Source organism: Carassius auratus, chromosome 28 (assembly GCF_003368295.1).
Source record: "Carassius auratus strain Wakin chromosome 28, ASM336829v1, whole genome shotgun sequence".
In the NCBI taxonomy this organism is placed as follows: Eukaryota; Metazoa; Chordata; class Actinopteri; order Cypriniformes; family Cyprinidae; genus Carassius; species Carassius auratus.
Genome location: NC_039270.1, coordinates 16,463,027 through 16,479,083, shown reverse-complemented (window position 1 = coordinate 16,479,083; position 16,057 = coordinate 16,463,027). Strand labels below are relative to the sequence as shown.

Here is a 16,057-nt window from a genome sequence, read left to right as displayed (position 1 = left end):
TCTTGAGGATCTGTGGTGTTATTATTTTATAAATAAATAAAACCTTTTTATAAATAAAATATTGATTAATTTGTCTTTTTGACTGTCTATCAGTAAATAAACACTAGGCTATATAATAATATAATAATCCAAGTATTTATAGCCTAGTTTAATTTTTAATCCATTTTTAATAATATATGTATAAGATGCTTGCTCAAAAAGGACATAATGACATAAATTAAAAGCAAACAACATGTTGAATCCTAAACAAGTAACACTACAGTTCTATAGTCTAATCTGAAGGGTGAACTCAAAAGACATAAATCATACAACACGGTCATTTTTGAAGATTAGAATCCACTGTAAAAAAAAAAAAAAAAAATCAAAGTGATGTCGCCGTCATAGAGACGACTTGTTCTTCCCTAGTAACATTAAAGATTCGTCGTTCAAGAACGACACATCACAAGGCACCAAACAAAGCAAAAGAGCTGGTAGGTAACCTTTATGTATGGTTTAAAATGTTTGTATGGTTTTCTCAGATCAATGTTTTTACCCAGTCAGGCTCTGCTCGCGTTGGTCGTGGTTGATTTCAATCGATAGTTCAGTCAACGTTTAATAAAACACAATAAAAGTAAAATACGCTGGGGGGCTATCAAACAATAAACAGTCATGTTGATTTGCATATTTTGTATCAGTTTATTTTGTGACAGTGACCAAATATAGCAAGATTGCACCAAATGACAATATGCACAGAATGTTCCATAATAATAATTGTCTGGTGACACGTTACTTGTTAATGCATGAGAGTAAGTCAGTTAGAGAGTCAGTTAAATTGTCAGGCCTAACTTAGCCATTTACACATGAAATGTTGTGGATGCATTCTGTGCATTTCATTTACAATTTGATTTTTTTTTTTTTTTTTTTTTTTGAGATTGAGAAAAACAGACACACATAAGTGTTTCTTTTGAAGGCAGGGAAGAGAGCAGTGGCAAGCCATGAAAAGAAGTAAAGATATAGGGAGTTTCTTTCAATGAAAAAAAAAAAAAAAATATATATGGGATGACAAAAACTAAATTAATCAAAAATGTGCTTTATTACTGCATTTGTTTACAAGTAACTTATTCAAGTTAATAATAATAATAAAATCAATAGGATATACGTAATACACTGTAGAATTTCGCTTTTTTTTTTTTTTTTTGGCCACCCCATTAGGAGGCAGTGCCCCAGCATGGCCCCCCCACTGAAAATGCTCTAGACACGCCCCTGTGAAGACGGGAGTAATGATTGTGAAATTCAGCTTTGATCACAGGAATAAAATATAATTTAAGATAAGATATCAAAAAAGAAAACAGTTATTTTTAAATTCACAATATTATGGGTTTATAATTTTCAGTTTTACAATATTTTTTTATATAAAAAAAAATGCAATCTTTGTGAGCATAAGTGACTTCTTTTAAAAACTCTTTAGTACCAACCTCAAACTTTTTAACGGTAGCGTATAAGTGAATAATGACCTAAATTTGAATATCTCACTATCGAGAAACCTACTACATGATCTTAAAAAAACTTTAAATATATTGCACAAGTCATATAGAGCAATTTTAGTCTTATTTTTGGGCACATAGTCTATGGTCATGCTGAACAACTTTCATATAGCAAAGATTTCTAATTCTGAGCACGTTTGAAACATCAAATAAAGACAGAACGTTCATTATTGGCATATACTATGTCTTTAAGATCCTTCAGCCTTTGAAAAAGCCTATGGGAAGAGAAAAGGAGTTAAAAGAGGATTCAGAAACTTCAGTCTTGCCTGAGCTGTCATAGACTCATAACAACACAGACCGGTCAGGACTGAAGATTAGTATTAACCTTGTGTTCCCGAACCCTCTTCAGGACACACAGGGGCTGAATTAGACAGTCTGGCACAGACAAAGTGATGTGCGAGGAGGGATCGAGGTCTATTAGCTACACCTTTATTACAGAGAGAGAGAAATCAAGGCTCTTGGCAATCCAGAGAGCGACATCCTGCAGCAATCAAGCCACTGTTCAAATACTACAATTTAAAACTAAGAATAGCAATTATTTCATCATCCAATCATACCATCTACAGCCAAGACCTTTTGTATAAAGAACAAAGATGAAATCTGAGTCCAGAGATTTTATTGACAAAGGCCTCCAAATGAGGAAGATAAAGACTGAAAACCGATACTAAATGCTTTCGGAAGTGTTGACAGATTCTAATTTTCCCTCTCGTATTGGGAGTCAAAGGTTTGGAATATCATTATTCCATTAGGGCACTGTGATGACGGGCTTTGTCATACTTGGTGTGCTGCAGCAGGGGATTGATGTCTAGGGGGGCATTGCAATGAGCCAATTGAAGGTTGCTGAATGTTTCGTTCCAAATTCATGGGTCTCTCCAGACAGAATGGACAGAAAGCTTCGTCTAAAACGGACAAATGTTATTTTGTAAATGCATACACAGACATACACTGCACCATTTGCAAAATGGACTGTTTCAAGCCAAGGGATAATCAATCGTTTTATTATCTTTTCCACTGAAATTCTGCTGAAATAGTTCACCCACAAAATAAAATAACATTTTAACCCTAACACTAATGTAATTTGGACAAATTTACAATTTTGTGAATGGCTTTATTTTATTTTCTGTGAAACACAAAAGGAGACATTTTTCCATGCAACTATTATTTAGTTATCATAGCTTCTAAGTTGCAAAAGTGACTAGACATCACTATGAAAGCTTGTGTTGTGATTGTTGTTATATAAGCCATACAATTGCTTTGTATGAAAAGCAGACCAAAATTTTAAGCAAACGATTCACTGAAAATTAGGGGTGTCCATGGTTAACCGGTTAACCGATTAACCGTTAAAAATTGTGTAACCGAGTGAAACATTTTGCTCGGTTAAGTGACGTCAATGGCGTGCATTGAATTTAGTTGAAATACATTTTTGCACCACCAGAGACCGCCAGAGCGCTCCCAGATATTTGTAATGTCCACAAGAAGAAGTCATTTTTCTAATATGAAGCGGGCTAAAACGAGTGACGGGGCAAAATGCAAGTATTGCAATACAGTGCTTAGATATACTTCAAGTACAACCTCGTTGTTGTAATCTCAACAGCCAACACCCGGGCATCATTAGGCCGGTCAGGACACACTGGATGCGTGGCGAAAGCATCTCAGCTGCGTGGTGTCTGTTTTTAATTCGGTTCCCATGTTAACAGGTTAGAGCTTGCCGACTGCCTGCGTGAGACGCGCGGCTCAGGCGCGGCTCGACGCGTGCATGCTAGAAATAGAACCGACGCCTTGTTGGAAGCGTTTCCAGGCAAAGTATAATAGGAAAATATGTTTATATGTCATTTTGTACAAAAATACATATTAATTCATGACATTTTGATATTTGAAAGTCTATAGGTTGACATAAATTCAGATATAAATGTAATTTAAATAAATAAATAAATAATTATCGGTTTTCAAATATTGTACGTGTCAAACATAGTCATAGCCATAGCCTTAGCGAGGCGGCCGCGGAGTCTGCTTGTTACCTTTTGCCTTATACATTTTAGGCTTATTCTCAAATTCAGATTGTGTTAATGGGCGGCATTATTAGGCAGTTTTAATAGGACAATTTGACCGGAGAGATTAAATTTTGTCGGACATTCCTTTTTTTTTTTTTTGGCCAATGTCCGGAAATTACTATGGTTATGGTTACTATGGCACACTATGGTTAACCGAGTATTAACCGCTAAGGGCCTCGGTTAACGGTTAATGAAAAACTTGAGAACGTGCAGCCCTACTGAAAATGTATTCAAATTTATGTAGTTTAAGCCAAAAAATTTAAAAAAGTATGTGTGGGGAGGCAAAGTAAGTTACACTAGTGAAAAACATTCAAATATTGCAAATATTTTTCTTACATTTATAGCTTCATTTGTAACTACACTATGCAAAAAAAACAATACCATTCAAAAGTCTGGGGTCAGTCATAATTTTTTTAAATAAATTAACACTGTTGTTCATAATGGGTGCATTAAAACGATATACTCGATATACTCTTGTAAATTGCTATACAGTATTACTGTATTCTTAATACAGTCTTAATGAGCATAAGAGGTTTCTTTCAAAAACATTTAAAAATCTTACCAACCCCAAACTATTGAACACTAGTGAACCTCCCTCCCTCATAAATTCTCATGTTGTGTTCCACAGAAACAAAACAGTTTTGAAATGAAATCATGGTAAGTAAAAGAAAGAGAGGAAAGAATGAAAAAAGTTCTGTTTTATAGTGAACTTTTAAATCCAAACCTTCATATTGCTAGTTCATAGTGAAATGCTAGCAGATAAATCAGCATCGAAATCGACCAAAAATTCTAATGTTAAAGAGTTCAATTCTTCTATACATTTCACTAGGCACACCGGATGTAAAACAGTTCGTAATTGTCTGTAAGAAGCCCTGCAGTTACATTGTTTCTCAAATGCAACAAAGTGACAGCAAACACTCTGGGACTTCATATCTAAAACCCTAAATCACCAATTAAAGTGTTTTGACAAGGACAACAGTGTACAAAAACTATTAAAAGATAATGATTCATTTTGCCAACATGTTAAATATGCAGTAAAAGGAGGGGGGAGATAATTTCCTCTCTTTCCTCCTTTATCTAATCTCTCTTATTACTAAATAATTAACAAATTGCCCCTTGGGCTTGATAAAGAGTACTCCATTTTAATTTCAATATTTCTGAAATGTAAACCATAAGATATCAATAAGCCCCTGGTTTCCCAGAAGTGTGAAATGTGTTTTTGCCTTTACAGCACTGCATATTCACGCTTTGAATGTCCTCTGTTCTTTAAATCGTGTAAAAATTAATCTCAGCACACTTCTGACCATTAATAACGTCATCAAAGGATCACTTCATCCCTCTCTCTCTCCCTACATGTAATAAAATCAAGTTACAGAGACATCCCATTAAGGCACTGAAATAAATTTGGCATGCTGTGTAGCGTTGTTTGAGCGCTAATGTCTTCTCAGAAAGTGCCTCTGTTTGCAGATTTCCCTAGTCGGCTAGCAGCTGGAGACAACAGTTTTCCAACGCACCCGTCTATGGGGTAACAGTGAGCGGTGCTGATTAGTGCCCTGTGGCTGTTCAAGCAATGGGAGATTTGGGCCTAAATGGGGCGACGAGGACCTGTGCCCATCATGTATAAAATGCTTGCACTGAGCCCAGCCAAATGAGAGTGTCAGCCAAACCAACGCAGAGACGTGAAATTCGATTTAAAACACTTTTCAAAGGACTCTGAATCCCCAAGGCAGCCATGGCTAGCTGGCAGAAATGCACAAAAAGGGAAGAAAAATCAACTTGTGAACTTCAAACGACAGAGAAAGCTCAGTCCTGCTTTGCAAAGTGCACCAAAGAGGCATTATCGATGCACTTTAAACCCTTACCTATGCAATTCAAGTGGTTTGTAAAAGTTTTTACGTGATAATTCAATATTTAACTGCACACATTCATACTCAATGTGTCTCGACTTTCCAGTTGCATTTTCACATGTTGACATAGTAATTCAATGTCACTGTTGACAACTCGCGAACGTCTAGTCTTAGTCAACGACATGCCCAATGCCAAGCTGTCACTCGCAGTGTGTTTAGATCAGCTTGTCACTGCGATCCCACAGCACTTAATCACTGCCTTGTTGACTACACAGCAGTAGGAAGCTGGATTAAGTCAACTTGCTATTGTGTTAGTTAGATACCACCTTTCCTCCAAGTCAACCCATAGTCATTGTTAGAAGTCACACTCTACTCACGACCCCTGAGCGCTGGCTATTAAAGGATATGGGCTCGACACCATGCGGATGCACCAGCTGCGCGGGCAGGTGGTCTGTTTGAGGCAGAAGAAAACCACTGGCGCCAACTCAGGAAACGGCACGACCAAAGTGCTGAGGTCACTGCCCGCATCATCGCACGGCCCCACCTCCTCGATGATGTCATCCCCCTGAGAGGTGCCGAAGTCCTCGCACAGCCCCGCCCCCACCTGGCTCATGCCAAGCGGCACGGGACATTCCTCAGTCGTCATGGCGACGGAGCGGCAGCCTAAGGGAAAAAGATGAAAAAGAGGCATTAGTATTCAAAAATGTCTACAGATATATAAAAAAAGACCCATTATAGTAAATCATACTTATTTTCACTAAACAAGATATATTAAAAAACAAAAATAACAGAAGTTGATAACTCTGAAATGTATCACAGAAACAGGTAGTGAGAAAAAAATGTACATATTGAACAGCACTGCTGAAGTCACACAAGAATTTCACTGCTTATTGATATATCGAATATAGCCTTATTCGAAATGGACTATTCTGACGATGTCTTTCATACTTTTCTGGACCTTGACAGTGTAATTTTCTCGGCAGTCTATGGGACAGTCACAAGCTTCTCGGTATTCATCAAAAATATCTTAATTGATTAAGGAAAAATTCATTTTGGGGTGGAGTTCCCTTTAAGAACTCTATCTTGTATCACGTAAAAAAATGCGGAAAAAATCCCCCTCCACTAATAGAATAAAATGAATACTGAGACAAATATTAATGTTGAACATGCAAAAATGTGACAAATTCCAAAATTTATTTCCAGAAGTTACAGTGCGCTATCATACACATTTTATTCTAAAGGATGGTAAAAATGTTCCTGGCTTGAGATCTGCAGAAGCAAACTATTACTTAAATCTCAAAGCATATTAAATGTCTGTCTTGAAGGATTCATACATTCTTGTTAAAAAACTCTCTATAAAGAAAATTGGGAAGTTTTATTCTGGAACCCTAGTGATGTTCTCTATAAGCCTAGATATCCTGAAATACTAGCTACACGCAAACAGATAGCTTTCGATTTGCTCATATTGTGCTGGTGCCATGTTCATGTGCCAGCGCTGAGCTGCTCGATCATCTGCTACGCTTTCATGAAGACTGGAATAAAAACAACTCCAAAATCTTAATGAATGCAGCAGCATATTGCGCTACATCGCCGTTCATTCACTCATTGCACACAGTGACTCAGTTTCTGCAGCATCAGTTGCATCCCTCACCTGACTGCGATTCTCAGTGAAGTCCTGCAAAACTCCACGTGATTCCATTATCCCTGCTCACTTCAATTAAATCTAACAAGCCACTCTCCTTTTTGTCCTGGAACACCAAATCTACCTACTGTCAGTGTTGCTGTGGTGATGAGCCAAATCTAATTTGCAGTTTCTCCCTTTTTCCCCTCTCCCTGAGTAGATGCTGAGGTGCCAACATCTAAAAAGCCTCTATTTGCAGCCATTATGACTGTAAATACAGCTAAGCAGAAGTAATTCAACTGCAGCCAATCAGAGAAAGGATATGAGTGGAAGACAACAGGACTGTGGTGTACCATTTTTGCCGTTTCAAAACTGTTCGTTCATTAATTCTTACTGTCAAATCTCTCTGCTAATTTGCTTCATTTTGAGTTTCTCCTCATCTCCTCAAAAGTTTCATAGTGTCTTAATATCTTTCCTCTCCTGCTCCTGCCTCCCTTTCGTCTCACTCTTGCAGGGGGAGCGCTGTGGTAAGCCTCCCTCTTGTGTGTTAACGCTAAAACACATTAGCACTCCTAATGGGAGAATAGACACACTTTCACATTCAACGCTTAGAGCTGCAGGAAGCCCCTGAGAGCTCATGCTGATACTTCTGTTTAAATCAGCTGCACGCTAAAACACCTTTAACCTAAGCACACATTTACCTTACAGTTAAACATGTACAAATGGTCAGGTGGGATTAAAATATTTCTAAATATTACACAAAAACATACTCTGGGTCATACTAATTATTACAATAATTGTTATCACTTCAAGGCCTTTAAATATTATGTCACTGTACCTGTACCTAATATCTGTTCATTTTTTTCTATTAAAGGGTCCACAACCTGACTAAACTTATATATATTCACCCACTACTTTTTTTTTATCCGCATTAATCATAAGCAGTGTTTCAGAACGAGCAGTAAGCAGAAATCTACTGTACACTGGATGCACGTGGCGCAGCTGACAAATACCCGAAGGTAAACTGCTGCTGCCTACCTATTTATGATGTACTGATACAAATTTCAAACTAATTTCAATGGTTGATCTGTCATGTCCAGTGTAGACAGACTTTAGCTGTTGCGGCGCGGCACAGTAACTGTCGCGTCCGGTGTTGACACAGTGTCATAGAGTCATTCTCATTATGTTGAGAACCGTTCATCCAGTTGACTTCACACGTGGCGGGTGTGTTGCTGCGGACCAAAGGGTCACATTTTGCAGTGTCATATTTTGATGCAATATGGACACGTGAAATGTTCCTAAGGAATAAACTTTAAATAAACTACAAAACAGCACAAGCCAGAAGTGACAAGCCTCACTCGGGCAGGGCTTATATGTTCTGAGAACGGGCACTGCACTAGTGATACAAAACACACTGTCTCTTAAAAGAAATACTTTTAATATAGACAAATTATTATTAGTCTATATTATAAGCCTATAGTTATTTATTTATTTGTTTATTTTATGACTGCTGTATTCGCACGTATGTTTCAAGAAAATTAAGAGCATGATTTTATCACGTGTAAAATTACTGATTAATGCAGAGTTCAGAATGCACGATTTTAGCCCGATGTTCATGCCAGTGACAATCACGCAGTGTGAATGAGCAGAGAAGCGATCTGAGAGAATCGCAGACGCCGTGAGATATTTGCTTAATATCTGGACCTGTCTGCGATTCCAAATCCTGCGGTGTGTAAAGTGTTCTGACTGAAAAGTACAATGATGATGACCGACAGCCAATGAGAGAGCAAGATACAGAGCAGCGGGGAGTTCGGGGAGGAGTAATAAACCACAATATCAGCAAGCATGTCTCGCAACTCCCCAACCATTTCCTCCTCCATATTCTTCTTTTCTTTTTCTTGTTTTCACTGCAAATCAGCATATTGCAAGCTTCTTGCGGGCTACCATTTTTAATAATAATTGCACGCTTGATATCGCATTGTTTTCTTGTCACATTTCACGTGTGTTTGGTTGTGAAACGTTTTGCATGCCAGACAGAGTTGTCGTCGATTCTTCCTATTATAAAGTTATCCCGACTGAAAACTTCTGTCACCAAACCATCGTGCAGTGTGAACTCAGCAGCGACTGAATGCTGGCCAAGATAGTCATGCAGTGTGAAAAGAACAATGACCCGACTACTTTGAAAATCTTGCATTCTGAACTCGGCTTAACATGCCGCATAAAAGTAGTTGTTTTTCTTACAACAATATACTATAGGCTTACTACTTACAGAACTTACTGTAGGTAATTTTTAAAACTTGATGTGCTGTTGTGGTTCTCTTTTCCCTAGGGGTGGACTTTGACCACTGCTGAAAACATGCTGTTCCTAGACCCTGTCTTCCAATGCAAGGATTTCCGATGATCTCTTTGGGAACATCTGCCTGGTTGATTGCCGTGCTAGCGGCCCACTTGTGGCCAGATCTTGTCCTGACTCCTGCTTCTCTGGTAAGTTGGTCTTGAGAGTTCCTTTATGTCTGGGACTGTCTGAATTTGGCGACTTTAAACTCCTCCACCACAGATGACAGGGGAAGCTGGAGCTGGCCCGACCTCATGTAAAGCCCCAAGGATGTAAAGCTTGGGGGTATTCCCAACCATCTTCTAAGGTGCTTGTTGAACTTCCTCTCCATCGCTTCTACAGTGGATAGAAGCACCTCATATACTGTGAGAAGCCACATGAGTCTCGGGAACAGGCCATGTTGGTAGATCCAGCACTTGTACTTCCCAGGCAGGCCCGACTTATTAATTTGTTCCAACCATTCTTCAACTTGCCTTCTGGTTCTGGAGATGCTGTTTCTGTCTGACAGGGAATCATCATACCACTTTCCAAGGTTTCTAATTGGGTTCCATTGAATGTTTGGGATCTCTTCCCCTTGAACAATTAGCTTGAACTTTCTAGTTGTTTTGCCCTTTTGGATCACCAGGCTCCTTGATTTTTTTAGCTTGAAGACCATCTTTGCCCGAGTGGCCATGCAATCCAATTCTGCCAGGACCCATCTTGCCTTCACGTGAGTTGGTGTTATCACGGTATGGTCATCCATGAATGCCCTAATTGCTGGTTGCTGATATCCTGCTGCGGTCTTCGGCCCTCTTGACTTTGTACTTGCTGCAGTTATGATCAGGTTCATTCCCAAAATTAACAAGATGGGAGAGATTGTGCATCCTGTCACTATCCCCTTCTCCACTGGCTGCCACTTTGTCATGAACTTGGCAGACTGGAATCATAGCTTGATGTCTCTCAGTTAGCTGGTTATCACACTCTGGATGTTATATGGGATATACTAGTATTCCAAAGCAACTTGGATCAAGATATGGGGAATAGACCCATATGCATTTACAAAGTCAAGCCAGACAACTGTTAGGCTGCCTTTATTCTCCTTTGCTTCTTGGAAAAGTTGGCTGAGTACCCCTGTATGCTCCAAGCATCAGGAGAACCCTTCGACACCACCCTTCTGGATAGAGGTGTTAATATATCCATTCTGGGTCATGTAAGCACTCATTCTCTTTGCAAGCACGGCAAAGAAAATCTTTCCCTCCACGCTAAGTAGGGAAATAGTTTGAAACTGGCTGATCTGTGTGGATCCCTGTTCTTTAGGTACAAAGCACCCTTCCGCCCTACTGCAGCTTGTTGGAATGGTTCCCTTGGACCAAATTACCCACACAAGCTTCCATAGCCCTCGGAGGAGCTTGGGGCATTTTTTGTATACTTATAGTATATATGTGAAGGATTATGTTTTATGTTGATAATACAAGTGAAGAACAAAGCCTATAGTTTACAAAATAAATAATAGGTTAGCATCTAGATACTTCACAAATATTTCAAACATTTAATTTCGCGCAGAATGAGAGATGTAGATTTGTGTTTGTAATTTTGCTTTTATATACCATTATTTTAGCCTACATTGTTTCTGAATGTAATAATAAAGTGCAACGTAAAGCCTAATTTTTAGCTGATTTTTTTTTTTTTTTTAATGCTTAGGAGTAGCATTTTTGTATCCATTCTGAAACATTTTTAAATATCTTGAAAACCGTTATGCATTTATGTAAAGTTATGTATTTATTGCACTGCCAGGTTTTGCTTTTGTTTAATACATTTGGTCTTTGGTCCATCTAGAAATCTATGACTGAGGAAAAGGTGAGAAAGAACAATTGCAAAAGAGAGAATGGAGTGAGAGAGGGTGTGAGCATGAGAAAGAAAGAGAGAGAAAAAATAAAAGCTGTAGCTTGAGTGAAATGGCCAAACACATTAGAGCCTTTTGATATTTTCACCAGACGAACACACACATATGTAAAGCTCTTTAAATCCCTTCAGACCAGGGTGCATGTGCCTTTTTATCGCTGTTCTCCCTGGATAGAACTTACATAGCAAAAGCTACAACAAGGCCACAGCGTCTGCCTGGCTTTCTCCATCTCTTTATTTGCCTCTCATGTCTGAATTTCTCTCCTCTATAACAGAGATTCATTCCATCAACAAATTAACTGTCCTTGAGTTCAAGAACGGATTTTTTAAAGCTATTAAACATTGTTTTGTTCTTTCAGATATTTTAGCATATGCACAAGTGAAAATGTAAGAGGCAGAAAAAACTGAAACACAGTTGATAGCAAATATAAATAATGTGCATATGGATTCACAACAGGTGTGTGGGATTTAGTGATTAGTGAGAGAGAAAGAGAGAGAGATTAGGAGTCTGTATGTCTCTCAACAGTGTTCGGCAACAGCATTTCTATTAATAGCAATATGTAAAGTTGATCTGCTTTAGCAACAGCAACATTACCACATCCAAACTGAGAAATGCAGTTTAACTTTTCAGCTGCAAACTGTATTACCTTAAAAGTCAAACTCTGGGCAGAGATGACAACAAGATTCAGTACACTGACTGTATTTCATAAGTGTTTTTGCAGGAGAAAGAAAGCACGCTTTGCATAAAAAAAAGAAAAAAAGGCTATTAAATAAATAAAGGCAATGGCTATTTACACTAAGTGCAAATAGCAGCATTTTTAGTGATATGCTATTTACACTAGGTGCAAATAGTGGCAATTATCTGCACCTCAGTATTGTAGCACAGTGTAAAACAGTATGATGTATTAACATATTGAGTCTAAATTAACATTTTAATTCAAATTAATAAATGGATGCCACCTTATTGGGACAATAAATCCCTCCCTAAACCTATCCTAACTTTATTATATTCTTTATTTTCATTGAAAATAAATGCTTTTCTGATGTGATTTGAAATTTGAAATGGGGAAAAATTGCGTCAAAATAAACGTCACACTTTTTACCATCTATGCCACTGGAGCTGACGATTAGTGCCTGTCTTTTGCAGTCTTGACTAACCTAATCACACATTGGTGGGTGGAGATATTGTAATTAGCTTCAGCCAAAAAGGCTGTATTTCGTGTAAATAGACACTCCAATAGAAAAAAAAGTTACTATCACAATTTTTCAGCAGAATATATAGACTACTACTACTGCTACTACTATTACTAAAATGAAACAAACTTTATTTTTTAAGGAATAATAACACATTTATTCCATGTTTTAATTTTAATAGTAAATTAAGTTTGCTCAATTTTCAATAATTGGAAGATAAAATAAATTAATATGTTATGCCTTCGTTTGACAACCAGAAAAATGTAAATACACAACACAGAATTTCTAAAAAAAAAAAAAAAACATTCATAGGGAATTCATGAATTCTTGAAATTCATAAAATCATAATAATTCATGAATTAAATAAATAAATATACCCCTAAACATATAATTTTTGTTTACATTTTAAAAAAAAAATTTTTTTTAAATGAAAGCAATTTAATTTAAATAATAAAAAGGAGTCAGAATTACAGAATAAAAAATAAATAAATGAAAAACAGAATCCAGAAAAATTAAAATGGAGGAAATGGACTCACAACCCTCTTCTGCTGCTGTGAGAACATTGCCTGTATGATAAATGACATGAAACAATGTTCAGAAAAAAAAAAAATTACATTAAATATTTTCAGTCAGATTTATTATATATCAAGTAATTTGTATAATTTAATGTATAATAATCTATATAACACACATACATGAATACAAATACATAAAAACACACATACCAACATAAATACATCAGTAATTCTGCATGAAAATAGTCTTGCATAGACACATATGGGTGTGCATGGCAATGAGACTCAGTGTCAGCAATTATTATAACTGTCTGATTGTTATTATTACATGGATATCACACATAAGGCCTGCTTTGCATTGCTGGTCATCCTGTCCTTAACAAATGAGCAAAACAAGTACGTATATGAAACACTGTACAAGTAATTTCAACAGCAAAGTGCATAAAATAGTAAAATAATATGTACTCTCTGGAATGTAATTGCTGCTTTATTATGATTAAGAGGTTAGTCAGTACCTGACTGTGCTGACAGCAATGCTTGGCCAGTCTTGGGCTTTCACGTGCTCAAACCTGTCATTGTGAGGTTGTTGGCTGCCTTACAATTCAATTTGGAGCTTCAAAAGTTACATTGTGTAGCAGAAATGAGTCAAATCAGACAAATCAAAGAGTCTATCAGAGCTGTGTGCATTGAAACATGAGCTGAATTCCTCAGGAAGTCATAAATCAGTTCTAGTGCCACAAGAACCAAGCAAGATAACCAACCAACCAACTTGTTCACACAACAGCTTTCAACATTAACACCAATAGAACAATTATTAACAATTTTAATTCCAAGAAGAGATTGTCAAATTTATTGTTCGTGATTGAAATGCAACGCTGGACATCACATGTAAACCCAGGAGATCAAGTTAAATACTTGCATTGACTCCCCCCCCCCCCCCCCCCCCCCCCAGCCAGTGAAACCAGACTGAAATTCCTAAGGGGGAAGGGCTTTGAACCTTTGTCTTCACAGAAAAGTCCTTTGCCAGAGAATGGCAAAGAAACCCTTTTTATACATTATATATGGACCAGAATGAACTCAAAAAAGACTTATGAATGAATCATTCCATTGCTTAACTCCATATTCATTTACGTGTAACCCACACATTTGACTATCATGTATAATCACTTATTGTGTATGTCTTTTGATAACTATAGGATACCTAGTCATGTCTAGTATTGAAATAATCGCATTTTCTTGCTTGATATTGTCCTGACAATCATTTATTTGTAAAATATATCATAATCATGTTATAGGAATCATGTCCAAAATTAGACCCTGTGAGGCAAGAACCACATGCTTGGTAAGATAAACAAATGATTTATGATACCCACCCCAAGAACATATCTGATTGGTCAAGGCAACATTTGAGGGGTGGCCAACAGGAAAGTTTAAATACTTTGGACACGATTAAATCTTGCTTTTAGTTCTAGTCTAGCTGCTGCTATTAGCCATGTCGGCTTTTAGTTCCAGCCTTGCTCGTGCTATCAGTCATGCCTGCTCTTAGCTTTTAGCTTGTAGCTTTGCTACCTAGCTTTAGCTATAAGCATCTAGCCATGCGGTTAGTCGTCATTGTTCTTTGAGCGCGGTTCCAGCGTGCCTGCCTGCTGCTACTATGCCACGATGAGAAAGTAAACAACCTAGTCTCGTCAAACTTTATTTCTTTTCTTTTCCGTTTGAGAGTTTCGTGTTCTGAGTTAAGTTTTGTAACGTCCATTCAACTTCAACCAGCGCACACGACTCTGCACTTTCAGCCAACGCCCAAAAACCACGGGCTTCCCAAGACGTCACTTCACTACTGAACTTCAAACCAATCAGCGACACCGGGATACCCCTTTCAACTGGAGTCCCTTTCACAGCAAACGAAGGCAACGTATTCCCAGATATTTGTTGTGCTGGTGTATCTAATATAATTTTAACCCCATTGAGGAACTCAATGCGAGCGCTAATTACGTGATTGATGGTTGTTCATGTCTATGCAATTTAACGTATTGCTGTAAACTTGGGATTCCATATTTCCATTCTCTTAAACTCATCTTTCCCTAACTTTCGACCTTCCTGCAACTTGTGTGAATGTGTGTGTGCGTGCGTTTATGTGTTAGATTAGTTTATATGTCTTAGATTTATCTAATAAAGCCTTATTCATATTGAAAAGAGAAGTATCTTGTGTTTTGTGCTTACAAGTTAATGTCTTAAACTGCCGATCTTGTTACTGTGCTAATTGATAGTGTTTTCACTATAGTTTGGATATTAGTATCCAGCGCAGATTTGATGTTAAACGGCTCGTTCACTGAACCGCAGGCGCGTCTCCGTGAACAGCCGTGAAACAGTGATTCTGTTCAAATTCCCTTTAAAATCTTAAATGATTCCCTTTGAGCTAAATTGACCTGTTTCCCTTACAATTGCAATAAGACTTGCTCTGTCATTTTGTCTCTGGCCATGAGCTAAGCAGATTAAATTGGCCGGCATCATATGTTAACTGTCATTTTCTGCATTTTTTAAGGATAACAGCTACTTTTATATACTGCGAAGCAGTTTTGCCACAATACATGACAATGCCATTGAGAGCTGGAGAGAATAAAATAAAAACAAATCTACACTGACATTGCTGGTTAAGTTAACATTAGTTTTTGGACCCATATAACTCAAAATGATGAATAAATAAAATAGGAATACAGTGCTGACTGCTGGAACGTGAGCAAGTTTCGGCTCTGTTTGTCCTGTCATTGTGCTTTAGATTAACGTCACATTCTCTGCTTAGGGTGTTTGCAGAAGAAACCAGCATCCTCTATAACTGAGCACTAAAGATTGCACAATTTTTATTACCAATGCATGAATGCAGCAGAGATGCTAGTGCCTTCACAGGGTGCCAGAAAAGTCTGTCAGAAATTCTTGGTAGAATTACAGTGTGACATCAATTTATGTTTATATTCTCCGTCTGCAGTTATAGCCCAATAGGGAGCCGAGCCCTGAGCACAAACACAGGCATGCTAAGCTTTCTTCAACCCTGATAATTACAACGTCAGTCATATTTCAAACAAACCCAATGCA

General features: G+C 37.7%; 1 protein-coding gene across 1 annotated transcript in view; it reads right to left on the bottom strand.

Moving 5' to 3' along the window:
* cacna1ia (calcium voltage-gated channel subunit alpha1 Ia) overlaps positions 1-16,057 on the bottom strand; it is a 186,791-nt gene that overhangs the window by 140,647 nt on the left and 30,087 nt on the right. Inside the window, exon 2 of the mRNA XM_026208214.1 lies at positions 5,829-6,084. Within this exon, the coding sequence (XP_026063999.1) occupies positions 5,829-6,067 (239 nt within the window). The 5' untranslated portion in view covers positions 6,068-6,084. The remainder of the gene's footprint in view (positions 1-5,828; positions 6,085-16,057) is intronic.